This window comes from Catharus ustulatus, chromosome 17, assembly GCF_009819885.2.
Source record: "Catharus ustulatus isolate bCatUst1 chromosome 17, bCatUst1.pri.v2, whole genome shotgun sequence".
In the NCBI taxonomy this organism is placed as follows: domain Eukaryota; kingdom Metazoa; phylum Chordata; class Aves; order Passeriformes; family Turdidae; genus Catharus; species Catharus ustulatus.
The window spans coordinates 7,635,665-7,650,571 of record NC_046237.1 but is presented as its reverse complement, the minus strand read 5'-3'; the positions used below and the strand labels follow the sequence as shown (position 1 = coordinate 7,650,571).

At 62.7% G+C, this 14,907-nt stretch overlaps 2 protein-coding genes across 2 annotated transcripts; one reads left to right on the top strand and one right to left on the bottom strand.

Moving 5' to 3' along the window:
* The first annotated feature begins 308 nt into the window (after positions 1-308).
* Positions 309-1,676, top strand: FOXS1 (forkhead box S1). Its single transcript, XM_033075072.1, has one exon. The coding sequence runs from the start codon at positions 309-311 to the stop codon at positions 1,653-1,655; it is 1,347 nt and encodes a 448-aa protein (XP_032930963.1). The 3' UTR covers positions 1,656-1,676.
* Positions 1,677-6,151: 4,475 nt separating this feature from the next.
* On the bottom strand, positions 6,152-12,090 carry MYLK2 (myosin light chain kinase 2). Its single transcript, XM_033075149.1, has 12 exons — positions 10,738-12,090; positions 10,295-10,602; positions 9,862-10,172; positions 8,989-9,094; positions 8,672-8,765; positions 8,441-8,550; positions 8,123-8,264; positions 7,869-7,939; positions 7,519-7,647; positions 7,071-7,223; positions 6,577-6,709; positions 6,152-6,232 (listed from the first exon to the last, which is right to left on the bottom strand). Exons 1-12 carry the CDS (start codon positions 12,088-12,090, stop codon positions 6,152-6,154), a joined length of 2,991 nt encoding a protein of 996 aa, XP_032931040.1.
* Positions 12,091-14,907: the final 2,817 nt, after the last annotated feature.

Below are 14,907 nucleotides of genomic sequence, written 5' to 3'. Positions count from 1 at the left end.
TTCCGTGGGAAAAGGGGCTGGGGGAGCCGGGGGCTGTGCCCGCCTCTGCCCTGGGGAGGCCGCGGCCGTGCCAATCCTGGGGCCACTGGCTGCTGGCCGCAGGCCTTGGCGGCGCATCCGTCCGTCTGTCCGCAGGGACCAGCGCTGGACGGCAGAGTCCTGCTCCGCCCTGGGCGGCCCCTCAGAGGAGGGGCCGCCGCCCCCTCGCCGGCCGGCGCGTTTTAACGGGCCGTGCTGGGGCCGTGCGGCAGAGCGGGATCGGGAGCGGGATCAGCGGCAGAGCTGGAACGGCGGGGCCGCCCGGGAGGATGCAGCCCGACCTCCCCGTCGGCGACGCGGCGCTGCGCAGCCCACCGGCCCCTGAGCCGGCCGGCAGCGCCTTCCCCAGCGCTGAGGCCACCAAGCCACCTTACAGCTACATCGCCCTCATCACCATGGCCATCCAGAGCGCGCCCGAGCAGCGCATCACCCTCAGCGGCATCTACCGCTACATCATGGGCCGCTTCACCTTCTACCGAGAGAACAAGCAGGGCTGGCAGAACAGCATCCGCCACAATCTCTCCCTCAACGAGTGCTTCGTCAAGGTGCCCCGTGATGACAAGAAGCCGGGCAAGGGCAACTACTGGACCCTCGACCCAGACTGCTACAACATGTTTGAGAACGGCAGCTTCTTGAGGCGCCGCCGGCGCTTCACAAGGAAGAGGGGCCTCCGGGATGCTCCAGGCACGGAGGGAGACGAGGGGCGCGGGAAGACCCCCAGGCAGCAGGCGAGAGGGCTGCCCGCTGCCCCGCTGCCGGAGGAGGGGAAGGCAGAAGGAGGCTACTCCTCGCCGTCGGGCACGGGACGCCTGCCGAGCCCTGCCGCTCTGTCTGAAGGGGCCGGGGTGCCGGGCTGCGCTGAGCCCTGTGCCCGGCGCCAGCCGCCCAAGGCCAGGCAGCCCTGCCTGTACCTGCCGGACATGCCACAGCCCAAGGGGCCGTTCTTCACGCCCCCCGAGAGCCGCCCGCCCAAGGAGACTGTCTTCGGGGGGCTCCCGGCCGCGCTGCAGCTGCCCCGGCCAGGTCAGTACCCATTGCCCAGCGAGCGCCCGGCCCAGCACCAGCACCCTGCCCTGCTGCCTGCCCTGCTGCCCACCCAGCACAGGGACCCCCCGCAGGACTCGCCGGCTACCCCAGACACCCCCCCGGAGCAGCTGGAGGGCAAGGAGCTGGCTGCCCCTGGGCTGGGGCCGTGTCAGCCATTCGGGCAGGTGCCACCTGCATTCCCTGGCAACCTCCTGGGCACGGGCAAGCCCCCCCCATCCTGCTTCCTGGAGGGAGAGGGCTACACGCAGCCCCACCTGCCCGTGTTCGGCTCCTTCAGCCGGCCGGGCCCCGAGGCGCTGGGCAGCAGCTACCAGTGCCGGGTGCAGGCGCTGAGCTTCTGCATGAAGGAGCGGCCCTGCAGCACAGCGCTGGAGCATCTCCTGGCTGCAGCCCCCCCGGCCTCCACCGCCTCCCGCCAGCCACCCTTCGGGGCCATGGGGCCACGGGCAGGTGAGCAGAAGGAGCCATGGGGGCCGGGGACCACGATCCCACTGCAGGGGGGTAATGGCTACCCCCTGGGGCTGCCCCCCTGCCTCTACCGGACACCCGGCATGTTCTTCTTCGAGTGAGGGACTCCTCACTCCGGGACTACCCAGCACCTAATAAAGTGCATTCCCCAACGCTGCCTCTGTGGTCTCTGTGCCCCATTTGAGGTGGGCAGTGGGCAGGGGCAAGCCGGGGGGCCTCAGCCCCAGCTCAGGTGTTGGTTGGGGAGCACATGTGCCCAAGGCCACCTGCCACAGCCTCCATCCCCACCAGTCCCTCCATCAGTGATCACTGACTGGATGGTGAAGTCATGTGGGGACGGGGCATGGCCTGGGTCAGAGCACCTACACCCAAGTCCTCTATCCCAGGGAGATGCTGGGGACAAAATCCTGCCATGACGTGGGCCCAGGAGCTCCTGAAGCACCATCCCATGGTAGTGCAAGGGAGCTTTGTCCCTGAAGGTCAGGGGGATGTGCTGCAGCAGAAGTAAACCCCCAGTGGAGCCCCACTGTCACCTGGGACCCCTCTGAGTTCCTGGTTTTGCACAGAGTGTCACACATGGCACAAGTGGCACCAGCCTCAGTGTGTGGCCCTACAAATGGCCTCGTGTTGCCCCAGGCAGACTGTGGGGAGGCAACAGGGGTTGTGACACAGTGTGGAGGCTCTGCTATGAGGGGGACGGGGCTCCCTCCCCTCTCTGTCCTTGCTCGTGGCTGTGTCAGTGCCTGGCTGGGATTCCAACTAGTCCCTGCAGACTCCGAGAGCAGGGCAGCCCCAAAGATGGGCTGTGCCAGGGGCTGCAGCTCTGATGGGAACAGCCAGGAAAGTGGATTCCTCCGGCGTGAATCATGCAGGGTGGCTGCCAGTGAAGAGGCACCAGCTGACTCACCGCTGTTGACACTGGGCTGGGCACAGGGATATGCCCCAACTGGCCAGGCTGAGGGATACTGGAGAGAGCAGGGTCCCCACAAAGCCCCAGGATGGGACCTGGCCCACACAGCACTGGGACATCTGAGTCAGGACCTCCGAGCACTGGAGTGGGGCCGGAGTGATGCTGGCAAAGTGAGGGGCTGTGCTTGCATCCCCCATCCGGCCAACCCCAGGCTGGGAAAGGGAGCCCCCCAGGAGCAACAACACCCAGATCCCATGGCACAGCCAGCCCCAGGATAGGCACAGGGCTGGCAGGGGCTCTCTATTCCGATGTGGGGACAAATAAGTCCCCCCAGGTCCCCAGGGCCAGGGGGACTCCAGTTTGGCCAGTCTAGAGGGTCTCTGCGGGGGCCATGCTGGCACGGAGGAGCACTGCCGTCACTCGGGGACCGGGAGCACCGCGGCCGCGTCAGCTCAGTTATCAGCCCCCAGACGGCTGCTGCTGGGCCATGGCTGTGTCCCAGCCCCGGCAGGGCAGGGGGGGAGGGCCGCCCTTCATCATCGGGGACCGCCACACAGCCCTGGGCCTCTCTTTTCTCCCTTTTTTTTCCCCTACCCAGTGGAAAACAATATTTGAGCGCCTACATCATTCTGGCGTCTCCGGAGCGGCCGGCGGCGAGCGCGGCTGACCTCAGCCCCCTCCTTCGCACGGTCCCCGGGGGCGCGGGAGGAAGCGAGCGCCGCAGCCGTGCCCAGGGGCCGTCTGGTTCCCACGCAGCGTGGCCGGGTCCATGGCCCGCCCCGGCTGGGAACACTCGGCCCCGGCCCCATGCTGTGCCCGGGATGGGGTCCCCGTGCTGGGAGCGGTGTGGTGCATCCCACTGTCCCCCAAATTGCAGCAGTCGCTAGGGATGGGCACTGCTGTCCTGCACAGCCTGCACTGCCCGGGAGCGCGGATCAGAGCCACGCGCTCTCCCAGTGCTCCCCTTTCCCGCCCTCACCCCGACTGCCGGTCATGGACCCGCTGTTCTCCCAGCTCTGCCTCCTCCCTGGCTCGCTCCCGGCTCGCCGTGGGTGGCCTGATCCCCCGCCCGCTCGCCCGCTCCCATCCTGGGCTGTGCCGTGGCCAGGACTTGCTGCACCCGGTCACGGGGCGAACCTGCTGCCTCTCTCGGCGGGGCTGCCAGGTGCCATGCTGGAGGTCTGCCCGCTCCCCTTCCCTCCCTGCACTGCCTGCGGGGATCCTTGTTTCTGCAGGCAGGGTGGGTGCCACAGGAACAGGGTGCCTGGGAATGTGTGCTGCTCCACGTCCCGGGGATGAATGCTGAGGACACACGTGTGCACATCCAGACTGCACCGTGCATCTGTGGGGATGATGAGGACCCCGTGCATAAGGGATGGACCTGGATGTCGTGGCCAGTGGGACCAGTCCACTCCAAGCTGCTTCAGGGCCTCATGAGCCCTGTCAGCTGGGAACTTAGGGTGGGCTACTTCCATAGATGTCAGCCCTGTGGTCCCACTCATCCAGCCCCAGTATGTGTCTCTGTATGGTCCCAGGGTAGGAAGGGGGGGCTAGAGAAACCAAACTGGGATGTGGGGTAGGGGTCCCACACCCTGGGATGTGCTGGTGCCTGTGCATCCTTCTGCCCCAGACGTGCACACACAGGACTGTGCTCAGGAGCTGATCCCCTACAGCAGCTCAGGGTGACAGGGATGTCCGGGCTGATGGTCAATCTAGAAGCCCCGTGGCCACCCCACAGCGGGGCCCTACATCCCCTGTGGCCATCCGGGGCCAGGGCCGGGACCGGGGCGATGCGCGGCTCCTGGGGCCAGACAGGAAGGAGACGTCAGCGCCGTGGAGCGTAACTCAAACCAGATGGGGCTGCGCTGGCGTCCAGGCCTGCGGGGTGGTCACCGACAGGAACCGGTCAAAGGCTGCCGGCAGGAAGCGGCTGGGAGGGACGCCTGCGGCGGGAGTCTGAGCTCTGGCAGCCTTAACCACTTCAGGGCCAGCCGCAGCTCCCCTGGGCAAAGGGGCACCAGTACCCCCAGCCCTTGCCTGGGCATCCCACCCGATATGGGCAGATGCTGAAGATGTGAGGACACGTCTTAGTGACAGCTGACCCATCCACCCATCCATGCAGTCACTTCCCCTTCCCCCATCCCCCTGGGGTGCTCAGAGCTGTTGGGTGTGTAGACCAGAAACTCTTGGCACAGTGCCTACCCAGCCCTGCCCAGGACGTACCAGGTCCCTGTCCACAGCAGAGCCTGGACCCATTCCCTCTGCCACAGAGATGAGACTCTGCTTCCCATCCTCGTCTCCCTTATCCTGTGACTGTCAGGCCCTACAGGTGGGAGCAGGGCCTCCCAGCCCCCCGAGTGGCAGCTGTGGGCTGTGGGCAGACCTGTACATTTATTTACAAGAACGTGAGCGTTGTGAAGGGCTCCATTATGGGCAGGGTCCCACCAGCCGTGGCTCCTGCCCAGTGGGAACAAGCCTGAAGCCCCTTTCCCTGCTGCAGCCAGTGTGGGGATGAGGGGCAACGTCTCCCTGTGTCTCTGCCCAATGCTTGCAGGCACGGAGGGCAGAGGCAGCTGCAGAGCAAACACACAGCCACGGCAAAAGCCAAAGTTGGGGAACCTATTGCCAAACCCCATCCCCTCCTGCAGCGGGCAAGACTGAATGCTGCAAATCCCAGGGGATGCCCATCCTCTGGCAGCAGCGGGGAGGCCCGAGGGGTGCAGGCAGAGAGGACGGGGATCGGGACAAGGCGCGGGAGCTGCAGCAGCACCCCTGTCCCCAGTCCCAGCAGGTCCCGCGGAGCCCCCGCGCAGGGCGGGGGAGCTGGCGGCCGGAGCGGCGGAGCAGTTCCGCTGTGTTGGTGGTCGGGTGAGCGCTGCCGGCCGGAGCGGGGAGCGCGGGCCAGCTGCTCTGCATTAGCCCGCCTCGCTCATCGCGATCTGCCGGGGACGGGTGAAGCAGAGGTTGTGTTTTTCCCCCGCTGGCAGAACCGAAGGGCAGGGAGGGCAGGAGGAACACAAAGCCTCCTTCTTTCCTCGTTGGCTCCCAGCTGGGGACGCCGCTGGAAGCGTGCTTGCTGCTTCCTCCCTTCCTGTGCGAGCAGCAGCTCGGGGCCAGCTCCGCTCCCACATGCCCAGCTGGCCAGGAGGAGGTGCTTGAGCCCCGGCTCCGGTGCCAAAGCACCAGGGTGAGTCCGCGGTGCCCTCCAGCATCATCGCCGAGCCACAGAGCTGGGAAGGGAGGTCGGGCAGTGCAGGGGCCAGCGGCGGTGAAGGTAGCCAGGGCTGCGGCATTTACAGGCAGAGGGCACATTTTGAGTCCAAAGCAGCAAGCACCAGGTGGCCGAGGCAGCGGGATCACACCGGAATGGCCTTCCTCCTCCGAGGGCACGAGAAGGAAGCGTGAGCAGAACAGAGATGCTGCAGCTCGGGCATCACGCAGCCAGGCCGGGGCCAGAGATGAGATCGGAAACCTTCACTCCGGAGCAGCCTCATGAAACCCCGACAGGAGCATCGGCTCGGCGGGAGTGAGAGCGCTGGAGCTCGGGAGCCTCAAGGCCACTGCGAGCACCCCCAGCGGTGATGTGGTCCTGAGCGCAGTGGGACCGGCTCGACAGAGCTGCTCCAGACTGGTGGGGGTCCCTCTCAAGTGATTCCTTTCTGGCCTCGGCTCCCCCAGGAGCGCAGCTCAGATGCCCAGTGCTGTCAGGGACCCCGAGCTGGTGATCTTCCTGAAGCGGTTGGCAGCACACACCCCAATGAAATTTTTCTGTGAAAGGGAAGAGGAAAGATTCTCATCCTCTGGCAAGGGCTGTGGCACTGAAGGTTGAGCCTGACCCCCTCTGGGGCCTGACACTACTCCTGCCCCTAAAAGCTGCTCTTGGGATCGGTTCAGGAATAACCACCACAAAGGCACCTATACTTGACGGAGGTGTTACCTCAGGGGCATCCACACTCCAGGGTCCCCAGCCCTGTGTCCCAGCTGCCAGCAGCACAGTGAGACAGAGCCATTCTCCATGCTCCAGATGCCATCCATCAGGACAGGCAGAGTCTGGCAGCCCCCTCCCAGCCCCCTCAGAAGCTGCTGACCCTCATGCCCTTGCCATCCCCCACCTTCCAGCGCCGCCTCATGACGTATTTCTTGAGCAGCACTTGGGACTTGAGCCGCCGGTTGGAGCGTTTGGCTTTTTCTGCCAGATTATTGAGCCAGGGATGCTGCAGGCACTGGTCAGCACTCATCCGGGCACTGGGAGAGAAAGGAGCCCGTGTCAACCCTGCTCAAGCCCCCCATCCCCAACTACCCCCTTCTCCAGCCACTCCAGAGCCCCCAAACCCTGCAGGAAAGAACCAGATGGAAGGATGTGCCCAGGGACTGGTGGGGCTGGGCAGGACTCTGAGGGGTCCAGCACATCCTGCTTGGGACAGGTGTCCCTGCAGAGATGCAGGGCTCTGTTGGGGACAATCAGAGTTGGGCAGAGCCTCATGGAGTTAATTCAGTACTGGACCTGGGGGATGATGCTGGCCCGGGTGAGGAGGCAGCATGTGGTACCCGGGCCAGCTCTGGGGATGTGCATCCCAGGATCCCTTGGCCATTGCCAGGCTCTCACCTTTTATCCTTGATGATGAGATTGGAGACGAAGTCCTTGGCCTCACTGGACACGCTTTCAAAGGTCTCCTCATCGAAGTACCAGTTGGCAGCCAGGACGTTGTTCAGTGTCTCGGTGTCATCGTCACCCAAGAAGGGGGAGAGGCCGCTGAGCCTGGGGGTGCAGGGAGGTGAGGAGTCAGGTGCTCTCAGGCTTCAGCACCTCCCAAACCCTCTGGAACAGAGTCAGGGATGTTCCAGGGATGTGCTGCCACCGTTCTGTGCTCCTACCTGCAGCCAGGCTGAGCCTCTTCCTGCCCCCCAGCCCCACGCAGCCATCTCCCCACCCAGGACCCCCCTGCCACCAAGCAGCCAGGTGCCTGGGGACAGCTCTGCCCCCAGGGGAGCTGTGCCCCTGCACCACAGCTCCCCAGCGTGGCACTGGCAGCCCCCACCCAGCCCTGACATACAGCATGTAGGTGATGACGCCCATGCTCCACATGTCCGTGGTGTAGGACACCTGCTCGTAGTTGACCACCTCAGGGGAGAGGAATTCAGGGGTGCCAAAGTTCACTTTCAGCTTCTCATTGGGATTGTACCTGCAGCCAAAGAAGGGTGCAAGTCAGCAGAACAGGGACATGCTGCTCCCCCAAACCACTGCCTCTCTCAGCAGAAGCTGCCTTTCCCAGCTAGTCAGGGACTGCCGTGGCCAAAGCAATGGCCTAGAGCAGGTCCTGGGGCTCCTGGCACCCAAAGGCACACAGAGATGAAAGGTGCAAGGGGAACAGGGAAGAGGGACAGCTGAGAAAGAAAACCTTACCTTCGAGCCAGCCCAAAGTCAATGATCTTCACCATGTGCCCCGTGGCAGCGACACAGAGGATGTTCTCAGGCTGTGGGGACAGGGTGACCATTGCCCCACCACCAAGAGAGGACATCCCCACTGCACAGACACAGCACCCCATGGGTCCTGCAGCAGATCCACACCACAGCAGTGCTGACCCACAGGAATCCCTCCACAGCTAGCCAGTGTCCCGCTGCCACCCTTGGCCCTGTCACTGTCCCCAGCCCCGCACCTTGAGGTCGAGGTGGAGGACACACATGTGGTGCATGAAGCGGATGCCCTCGCAGATCTGCCGGACAAACACCATGCAGTCCACCTCTGTCAGGTGGTAGTCGTCGTCGATGATCCGCTCAAAGAGCTCACCACCCTCCACACTGCATGAGGATGGACCATGGGGTCACTTTGGGGGAACTCCCTGCCCCAAGCCATCCTCCTGTAGAGCTCCTTGCCCTCCTGAGGACTCTGGCCCAGCTCCACCATGGAGGTGCTGAGCAGAGCCAGGGTGGGATGCAGCATTTTGGGGTAGGACAGCCCAGGCACAGGCACTCACTATTCCATGAAGAGGATGATCTCCCGGGGTGTTTCGATGGCATCGTAGAGCTGGATGAGATTGTGGTGGTTCAGCTGGTTCATCACATCGATCTCCAGCAGCACCATCTCCTGCAGAAGGAGCCCCAGTGTGGGGTGTCAGCCCTGGCTGTGCCACCGGGACAGGCTGTGTCCCCACACCAGGGGCACACAGAGTGTAACACTGCTGCCACCCGCTTGGCGTCCTTCACACCTTGTCCTTTGCCCCCTGCTTCCGGATCACTTTGGCTGCCAGCTTGAGCCCTGTCTCCTTCTCTGTGCATGTGTGAACTTCACCAAACTTGCCCCTGTGGAGGGAAGAAGGAAGGGAGAGAGGGAGAAGTGCCCATACCATCAGCCACCCAGGCTGCTGGGGAACCTCACACTGCACTGTGGTGCTGCTCTGCCTGCCCGAGGCACCCACCCTACCCGAGGCACCCACCCATCATGACCAGAGGAGTTCCACGAGCTCAAGGCCACTGCCCAAGGCTGGAAGGGATAGGGCCAGGAGAAGCTGGGGCCCCTCCTTACCCCCCCAGGATGTCCTTGGAGCTGAGGCTGAACTGGGAGCTGACATTGGCGGAGCGCAGGGTGACGGTGCGATGAGCGAAGGGCGCTGGAGGCGGAGGGACATCATCTGCCCAGAGACAAAGGGTGAGGTGAGAAGGGAATCTGCTGTCCAGGGGACCCCACTCTGCCAGAAGACAGGCATCCAGCCAAGCCTGTGGGTGCAGGATGTGGCCAGGTACTGAGTGCTGGGCTGTGAGCCAGACGTTCCTGTCTGGGGCTGCACTGGATGATGCAGCAAGCCCTGAAGGGTCCCTCGCTATTGCCCACAGCATTGCCCTGTTGCATGGCACCAACCCTGGTCCATGGAACCCTGCTCCATGGCATCCACTCCCCTCCGTGGCACCCATCCCAATGCATGGCACCCACCCCCACCAACCCACATGTCACATTTACCCTTTCCAGGCCATGTCATTGTCTGTCACCCTCTCCAGGCCAATCCCCCTCCATGCCACTACCTCCTGCTCACCCTCCCAGGACAGATCCCACTCACCCCACACACACATTCCTGAGCCATCCCCACAAGCACTCACTGCCCCCAAGCCCTGCCATCCCACAAGGACAGTGGTGCAGGATATGAGGACATGCTGTCCCCTGCCACCAGCCAGTCACTGTCACTCCCCAGGCTCCTCTTCCTCACAGTCAGTGTGGCCAGAGCGACGTATTTAGCCCTGTTTACAGTGAAAGGGGAGCTCAGAGGCCACCAGGCAGGTGACAAGCCAAGGTCAGGAGCTGGCAGCACAGAGGGCAGTGTGGGCAGCAGGCAGGGTCATGGGGTTCCCAGGCTCTCACTCCACAGTGGGGAATAAAGAAAAGGCAGGTACCTCATGGCCTTACCCAATATCTCAAAAGGGTCTTCCTTCCCAAAATCGGGGGTGAGGTAGGGGCTGGGGGGTGGCTTTGCCTCTGTCAAAGATGGTTGCACTCCAGATCCAGGCTGCTCTGCCACCCCAGCAGGATCCAGGGGCTGCCCTGTGGCACTGGGCAATGTCCTCTCCTGAGGGGTGCCGGGGGGTTCCAGGGGCTGCAGGTCCCCCAGGGCTGGTGGGCCAGAGCCAGGCTCTGTCGGACCCTCTTTTGGCTCCATCATCGTGGTCTCCTCTTCTATTGTCTCCATCCCTGCCACATCTGCCCAGGGCTGCTCCTCCCTGGAAGCAGGAGTGGGAGGTGAGCAGAGCCCAGCCTGCAGCTCCCGAGCCCAGCACCCAGAGGATCCAGGGCTCCCTGGAGCAGCGAGGGGGATCCCCCCATCCCAGGAGGGTGTGGGTACCTGTGGCAGGCAGCAGGGCAGCTCAGGCTCTGCAGCAGGGCCGGGCGTGGGGGCTCGGGGATTGTTGGTGGCTGTCCCTCTGTCCCCTTGGACACTTCCTTCCCTTCACCCTGAGCCTTCACAGCAGCCGTGGCCGCGGCCTCCGTGGGCTCTGCAGCCCCATCCCCAGCCTCTGCTCCAGGTTTGGGAGGCTCCACCTCTGCAGCTTTGTTCCCTCCATCCCGAGCCTTTGCAGTAGCTGGAACCTTCTCCTTTTTCGGATCTTTCCCTTCGTGCCCAGCCTTTGATGCAACTGTGGATTTTTCCACCTTTGCAGTTTTCTTCCCTTCATTCTGCACCTTCACAGCTGCTGGGGACTTCTCCTTTGCAGTAGCTGGAACTTTCTCCTTTTTAGGATCTTTCCCTTCATCCCCAGCCTTTGATACAACTGTGGATTTTTCCACCTTTGCAGTTTTCTTCCCTTCATCCTGGACCTTCACAACTGCTGGAGTCTTCTCCTTTTCAGGCTCTTTTTTGTCTCCACCTTGAGCCATTTTTTCAGCTGGTGTTTTCTCTGCCTGTGCTGCTGCCTTCTCTCCATCCTGAGCCTTGGAAGCATCTGAGGCTTTCTCCTTTGCAGGAATTACGGCTTTCTCCTTCACTGAAGCTGGGGCTTTCTCCTTCACTGGACCTGGAGCCTTTTGCTTTGTGGGCTCCTCCTTGCCTCCGTCCAGAGCCTTTTTAACTGCTGGGGCTTTTTCTGCCTTTACCACTTTATTCTCCCCACTCTGAGCCTTTGCAGCATTTGGGGGCTTCTCATTTGCAGCATTCGGGGGCTTCTCCTTTGCAGCAGCCGTGGTTTTCTCCTTTGCAGCAACCGTGGTTTTCTCCTTTGCAGCGTTCGGGGGCTTCTCCTTTGCTGCAACCGTGGTTTTCTCCTTTGCAGCAACCGTGGTTTTCTCCTTTGCAGCGTTCGGGGGCTTCTCCTTTGCTGCAACCGTGGTTTTCTCCTTTGCAGGCTTGGTATCAGCTGGGGCTTGCTCTGCTTTTGTATCTTGCTTCTCTTCATCTAGAGCTTTAGCAGTGGCTGGGACCTCCTGTTTTGCAACCACTGTGATTTTCTCCTTTGCAGGCTCTCCTTTGCCTCCATCCTGAGCCTGAGCTTCAGCCAAGGCTGTCTCCTCCATAGGCTTTGCCTTCTCTCCTTCAGAGTTTGCTGCAGCCAGGGCCTTCTCCTCAGTGGACTCTGCTTTTACAGCACTCTCAACCCCTGACCCACCAGGTGCTTCCTCCTTCTTGGGCTTGTCCTTTCCTCCATCCTGAGCCTCAGTTACAGCCAGGCCCTTCCCCTCCATGGTCTCATCCTTCCCTCCATCCTTAGCCTTTGCAACAGCTGAGGCCTTTCCTCCTTTGAGCTCTCCTGCAGCTGGAGCTTTCTTCTTCCCAGGTTTATCTTTCTCATCCTTCCCTACACCCTGGGCCTTGGTGGCAGCTGGCACATTCTCCCCGATGGATGCTACCTGTCCTCCATCATGCTGCACAGCCGAAGCCTCCTCTCCTGGAACAGCTTCCCGTCCATCCTGGGGCTCTGGAACAGCCACAGCTGTCTCCTGCTCTGCCTTCCCTCCTCCAGCCTCTCCTGCAGCCTTCTCCTGGCCAGGCTCACCTGTGCCTCCGCCCTGTGCCGCGGTGGCGGCTGGCACTGTCCCCTCTTGGGGCTGGGGGGCTGCAGGTGCTGTGCTGCCCTCGGCTTCGGGGGGAGCCGTGCCGCCAGCCCCCCCAGTGCCGGCCCCATCCGCGCCCCCGCCCTGCTCCATGGGACACCCCGGGCAGGAGGCGGCTGCCCTGCGCTGCTCCCGGTTCGGCGAGGCTCCTGCGGGAGAGAAAGCAGCAGCTGAGGGCTCGCCGGGCCCAACGAGGGGATGGCAGGACTTGGGCAATGGCTCTGCTCCTGCAGGGATGAGCTGCTGCCATCCAGTCGGGAGCTGTGTCCCCACCGCCCAGCCGGCGGCTCCCGGGCTGGTGGCACCGAGCCAGGGACCCCACGTGGCCACCAGTCCCGGCACCGTCCCATTGTGCCCCGATATCTGCCCCGCGGTGACTGATCGATGGCCTGACCCCGGCACCTGTCACCGGGTGCCTGGGGCCTCCGACGTGCGAACAGCCAGCCAGGCGCGGCCAGGATGACAATTTAAGGCCACATCCCACCATGGCAGGGCAGGAGACAGCAGCTCTGGCCCCGGGCTGGTGGTGGGAATCAGGAGAGGTGAGCATTCCCGACACGACCCCACCATTGCTTCCTCCAAACCACCCAGGCAAGCAGGCAAACCCCATCTGAACCTCACAGACCCCGCACCCAGCAACGCCAGCGTTGCTTGTTCTGCCCGGGGGTACCCAGCTCCCCCAAGGGGTCCCGTTGGTGCCCTGTACCTGCATTGGACTCCAGCCCAGCACCTGATCCTCAAATCCCTGTTCTGTCCTGGGCTCCACTGCCCTCCTGTGCCCGTTCATCTTTCCTCACCCTGTCCCAAAACACCCTTGTGCAGCTTTCCAGAGCTCAGAACAGCGCAACCCCAGAATAAATCCACCAGCGACCATCCCAGTAATAGTGAAGTTGCTTGCTGGTCTACTGGAACAGGAGGTGTAGCAGAGCCGTCTCTGGGAGAGCACTCCCACATCCCACACTCAGCACAGGAAGCCCTGGGGGATGGAAATGTTCTTCCCAGGGCTGGAGGCTCCACTATCCACAGGACCCCCACCACATGCCCCAAGTCAGAAGCCACAGAGGCCCCCCAGCCCTGTTACCTGGGTCCTGGTGCAGCCGGCGGTCAGAGGGGCAGCATCCACACTGTGGCAGCGCCGGAGGGAGCAGCCTCTTCTATCCCGGCTGTAACGGAGCCGGATTAGTGCGGGCAGAGGAGGATCCTTTACAGCAGCGGGAGCCGGCCCACTTCGCCTTTCCCAGCACCTGTTACTGCTGGAGCCCGTTCAAAGGACACGCCACTCTTGCCTGTCCCCCGTGGGCTGGGGCCACGCAGACAAGGGGCAGGGGACAGGGATGGACTCGCCTCGTGCTCCAGCACAGCACCACAGGGAGGGCTGGCACTGGACACAGTGGCACCCCAAAACTATCCCGGGGGGGGTCTGGGTGAGCTGGACATGGTCCAGGTGGCTAAGGCCCTCCAAGATGCCCACAGGTGACATAAGGTGGCCATGGCCAACCCCTGGGGATGGTGGCCAGGAGCAGCTGGTGATGGTGCTGGTCCCTGTGCTACTGAGCTGTGGCCAGCTCTGCCCACTGGCACTGGCCCTTTGGGAGAGCAGCTCTAAAGGACCCTGTGCTCTGTGGGTGTGATGTGGCACCTCTGGGCACTGCCACTGGGCCTTGATGAAGGTGACAGCGTCTGGGAACTAGGCACTGGACAGTGGCTGCAGCCTTTCCTAGATAGCAGTTGAAATACTCATTTTCTGCAAAATCAAGTGTTTTGGGAATCAGGGAAAGAAACAGAGCAGCTGGAGGCTCCAGAGGGGTTGGGCTGCGTGTATGGGTGCTGCACAGGCATTGCCAGTTCCTTCTGGGGTGCTGCACCCCAGGACAAACCTCAGGCACTGCATGGGGCTGAATCCTGGCATTTGTTGGAGGAGTGGGACCCTCCCCAGGCCCAGGCTGGGCAGGTGCCCCTGGGGAGGCTGAGGCTACCCTGGGCTCCTCCAGCCTCAGCCCCTGCCAGCTGCCAGCCTGGTCCTCCCTTCCTGCTCCCCACCCCACAGCCACACAAAGCTCAGGTCCTGCCAGACACCAAACCCGGCTGCCTAAACCTTGCTTTTCTTTCTCCTTAGTTTAAACCCTACCTGTGCCAGGACTGGAGGCTACAGCAGCAAAGGAGGTGGGGAAGCTGCCCTGGCCAATGCCATCCACAATGGATGCACCCCCACGAGCTGTGCTCACTTTGCCTGCAGCACCTCTCAGGAGGACCAACACTGCTCAGGCAGTTCTGCTGCTCCACATTGACAAATTCCAGCTCCCAGTGAGCCACCAGCATCTGTGTGCCATGGCCTGGGCTCAGACTTTGCCAGTGGTCCACATGTGACATTGAAATTGAGAGCCAGGATGGGAGCACGGCTGTTCCTCTGTTCTTGAGGTGCTGCTGTCCCACCTGTCTCTGCCCTGGCCTGAGGCACCAACCATCAACCTCAATGCAAGAGCAACACTTGCTCAGTGGGACACACCTGGGGACTCCTGACCAGATACAGAGCTCTCCCACTCCAGCCTTTACAGCTGAGATTTGTGGCTTCAGCAAGGCCAGCTCCTTTCCTGAAATCCACATCAGGACTTGGAATGTCATGAGGACCAGCAGGGATAATGCAGGAGCAGGCACACAGCTCCAACCCACTGATGTGCTGATGCAGTTGTGTACAAGCAGAGGTTGGAGCATCACCAGCAGCCACAGTTCTTGGTGACAAAGATACACAAGCTGGCATAGTCCCGGCACAGCCACCACTCCTGGATGAGTGGAAGTCCCCCACCTTGGCCTCTGTAGGGCCACAGTCAGGAATAACTGACCAGATGTGCCTGACCAGTGGGGACTCTGCCCATCAACTGTCATCGCCAACACACAGTTTGGAATTGCCTC